Here is a 3672-nt window from a genome sequence, read left to right on the forward strand (position 1 = left end):
GGGGGGGGGGGAGGGCACGAACGCTCGCACGAACGCACAGGCAGAGTTCGGATTCCAGCTCCAGCAGCAACGAAAATCAAATCAATCGCTCCTTACAAAGTCGATTTGAAAGTCGCGCGGGCGGAGGGGGGAGGCTGAAGAATGCCAAAGCCACGCCTCCCCTCCCTCCCCCTCCGTCACACCATTGCTAACCGCAGCGGGAGTGCAGTGCGAGTGTACCGCGTGTATACCTGGTGCTGCTGTAACGTATGCCACGCCCGCAGGAGAGCCCGCAGGAGAGCCCGCAGGTAGCGGTAGGCACAGCACGCACAGCAGGTGCATTGCACGACACGGCGCCGCTCGTCGTCCTGTCCTGGCCGTCCTGGCCAACTCACGCAGAGCGAATGGAGGGGGGGGGGGGCTGGACTGCTCAAACTACATGAGGACAGCGCAGGCAAGAGATATGCCCATACTGACGCCGGAGCCGCAATAGCGTAAGAGCTAGAAGAAGGCACCGAAGTCCGCGGCCCGATCCCAAAGAGTCAGAAATAGACTTGCTAAACCTTCTTCGCGAACGGAAAATCACGTCATCCCGCCTTGTCTCGAACAAACAGCTCGTCGAGCGCGACGAGAAAAGACGCCCCCGCCCCGCCATACCCCATACCCCGCTAGTGGCGCCGGCGGCAGTGTGTGTGCGTGCACCGGCTCCCGGGGGATGCCCGCCGCCGTTGCCCTTCCCTGGTGCGCGAGTTGGGTTGCCTCGCCTCCGGGCGCGGCCCGCGCGGGCCCCGCCCGTGCGGTCGGTTGGGTTGCCTGCCCCGCAGGCGTCGCGCGGGTGGGTGGCAGGAGAGCAGGGCACGGCTCCGGACGGCGTGCACACCCCGTCCTCTGCGCGGCGAGAGTGTACAACGCGCAATGATCGCGTTGGCGCGAATGCTCTCTTCATATCGATTCCCCAGTCGCCCCCCGCGGACCCCCCGCCGCCGCCGTGCCCGACCACACACACAAACCACTCCAACCGACCGCCCGAGCGAGCAAGAGCGCATCGCGCCCGCCCTTTTCAGGCGCGAGCGAGGTAAACAAAGCCGTGATGCACCTCGCGCAGCACCGCCCATTGCCGAGCGTCCACCTATCACGCGTCCACTCACACTCTCCCGCCCCACCGCCGCGCGATCCGATCCGGCCGCCGCGCGACGACGACGCGACGCGAACCATTCGAGATTTGTTATTTTTCGCCGGCTATCTCGATGCTCGCGCTGCCGCCTCGCGCGCTTGAACTTGAACTTGGCGTCCGCTGCACTGCACCTGCCTGACCCCCCCGGCCGGCCCCGGCCGGTGCCCGGGCCGCGTCCGAGGAGATCAGCCGCGCCGCCGTGGGTCGCGGCGGGGCTTGGACGCGCGGCGCGGCGGGCACTCCGCACGCGGTTCACCGCGCGGGGAGGGGCAGTCACGCCCGCCCGGTACGCCTCCACACGAGCTGCCGTGTGTTATACATTTTGCCCCTCGCCTTCGTAAATCCGTTCCGACGCCCGAGTGTATCGATGACAGCGGCCGGCCGAGCCGCCGCCGCCACCAACGCCAGGATGGGAGCCCGACCGGGGGTCACTCACTCGCGGAGCGAGGGGGAGTGGCGGACAACGGCGAACCCGACATACGCGGACACGCGGACAAAACGGGAGCAGGGGCAACGCAAGAAAAAACAAAAATCGAAAGTGTCCGGTTGTTTAGTTGTACAGAACTCGCCCGCTCCTACTCTCCAGCTGATTACTCTTGACATTCAGGAGCGTCCTGCCCGGTGGTGGTCTTGTCTTCCCTTCCCCACGCGTGCGTGCTGCAGCCCCCGCGCGCGCGAACAGGAGCGGCGGCGGCATGACCCGGGAACGAGGCGCGAGTGTCGCCTTTTTCGGCAGTTCCTCCCTCTGAGCGAAAAAGGATGGGCAATAAAACTGGCGTTACAACGAGATCACGCGCACCGGCCGGCTGCTTCCCCGCCTCCAACGTCGTCGTCGTCGTCGTCCCGCTCCAGAGGGCCTCGTCCACCGGCCATGAGGCGGTCGAAGGCGGCGGCGGTGGGCCCCGGGCCGAGCGCCACTGCCTCGTCTAGTTATTTCGCCGGGTTTGCAAATGACATGCGCGTGCAAAAATCACCCGCCTAACTAGCCCCTCTCTGCCACGGACCATGGCTAACGCGCGCGCGCACGCGCTGCGTTTATGGAACAAACGGGCAAGTCTCTCCCAAATTCGACCTCGACAAAACGAAATGAAAACCAGCTCTCCGAGCTGCTCTGCCTGTTAAGAAGAAATGGTCTCGCATAATAATGCCGTACGGTTACACACACACGTAGTGAGCAAACGATGAGACCCTCCCCCGCCAGCACCCCGCCGCCGTCGTTCCCTCCCCAGCACCCTCCCCTCCCACCACCCCCCCGCTCCTCCACCCGACGTCGTCCCCGTCTGCTCCCGGCTGGATCGCACTAGGAGGAACTCCTCCGCCGCGCCCCCCTTCCCCTCCCGGATCCCATCCTATCCCATCCTATCCTGGCCGGATCCCTGCCGGACCCGCCTCGGCCCGGCCCGGCCCACAGAGCGCTGTGCCCCGCGATGCCCGCAATTGTTATAAATGGGTGCGGGGTCCGGAATCGGCACACTCCCCTGCGAGCCTCGTCCTGGACAAGTGCATCCTCTCCCGCGGACCTCTCCCTCTCCGGCTCGTCTCCAGCAACATGTTCGCAAAGGTGAGTACCCGAAGGGTTGCCCTGCGCGCATGCCCTTCCAGCAGATTGTTAGACATTCAGCAACCGCAACGAAAAAGAGATCTTTAAAGGGAGGAAAAGGTCCACTTGAGCTTGATTAAACTGAGCACGCAAAATATGGGATCATTGTCCTTTGGTGAACGACTTCAGAACAACGCCATTATGACGATCTTTCGCACGCAACTCATTTGGAGCGTAATACTGATGCCGCAATTACTTGCCATCATCAGTGTTATGGCCACGTACGACTATTGAGAAAACATTTTGACGTGCCGCTTTTTACCTCGAGTTTGCTGTCAGTTTCTTAGAGTTTCGAAGGGCCTTTGTTTGTGAGTGCTGCTATTGGTACTGGGAAAGTTTGGCTATCCGTCCTTTTTAGCCCCCACCACTGGTCCACTCTGTACTCAACGTACCTCACTCTGCCGTGTATCCAGGGCTTCGTGCTTCCATTACTAAAAATGTTTGTCTTTTTCAAACTTGTAATCCACGATGGTATTTTGGTAGTGTAGTCGGTGTTGGTGTTTTAAATCGATAGAATCATTTTAACGAATTACATTTTTTGACATTTTGATATTTACCAAATTTTCCACTCGTTAAGCTCGTCTAATTTGGACTAACCAGCAAAGTGTGTCCACATTATGGCCGCACCACACTGAATGGCTTGATAGATCATTATTGCAGGATAGTTGACTGTTGAAGGTGAATTTTCGGATTGTTATTATATTTTCTTTTCTCATTCACCCACCATAAAATGGGGCTTATTCAAAAAGAACAAAAAGGTCTCAAAGCTCAAAACGTTTGCTTAAACGTCCTCTTTTAGCATTCCTTGCCACTTTTAAGCTCACCTGCACCCCAGGCAGTCGCCGGCCACCCGGGCCTAATTGTCGCATATAGTGTCGTCCTGTGGCTCGCGCCGCCGCGCCTCCTGCACCCCGCCACT

General features: G+C 60.2%; 1 protein-coding gene across 1 annotated transcript in view; it reads left to right on the plus strand.

Annotated features, from left to right (window-relative positions):
- The first annotated feature begins 2578 nt into the window (after window positions 1–2578).
- LOC113217593 (uncharacterized) overlaps window positions 2579–3672 on the plus strand; it is a 7743-nt gene continuing 6649 nt past the window's right edge. Inside the window, exon 1 of the mRNA XM_052270766.1 lies at window positions 2579–2714. Within this exon, the coding sequence (XP_052126726.1) occupies window positions 2703–2714 (12 nt within the window). The 5' untranslated portion in view covers window positions 2579–2702. The remainder of the gene's footprint in view (window positions 2715–3672) is intronic.

Source organism: Frankliniella occidentalis, unplaced genomic scaffold (assembly GCF_000697945.3).
Source record: "Frankliniella occidentalis isolate FOCC.00 unplaced genomic scaffold, Focc_3.1 Scaffold6, whole genome shotgun sequence".
NCBI lineage: Eukaryota > Metazoa > Arthropoda > Insecta > Thysanoptera > Thripidae > Frankliniella > Frankliniella occidentalis.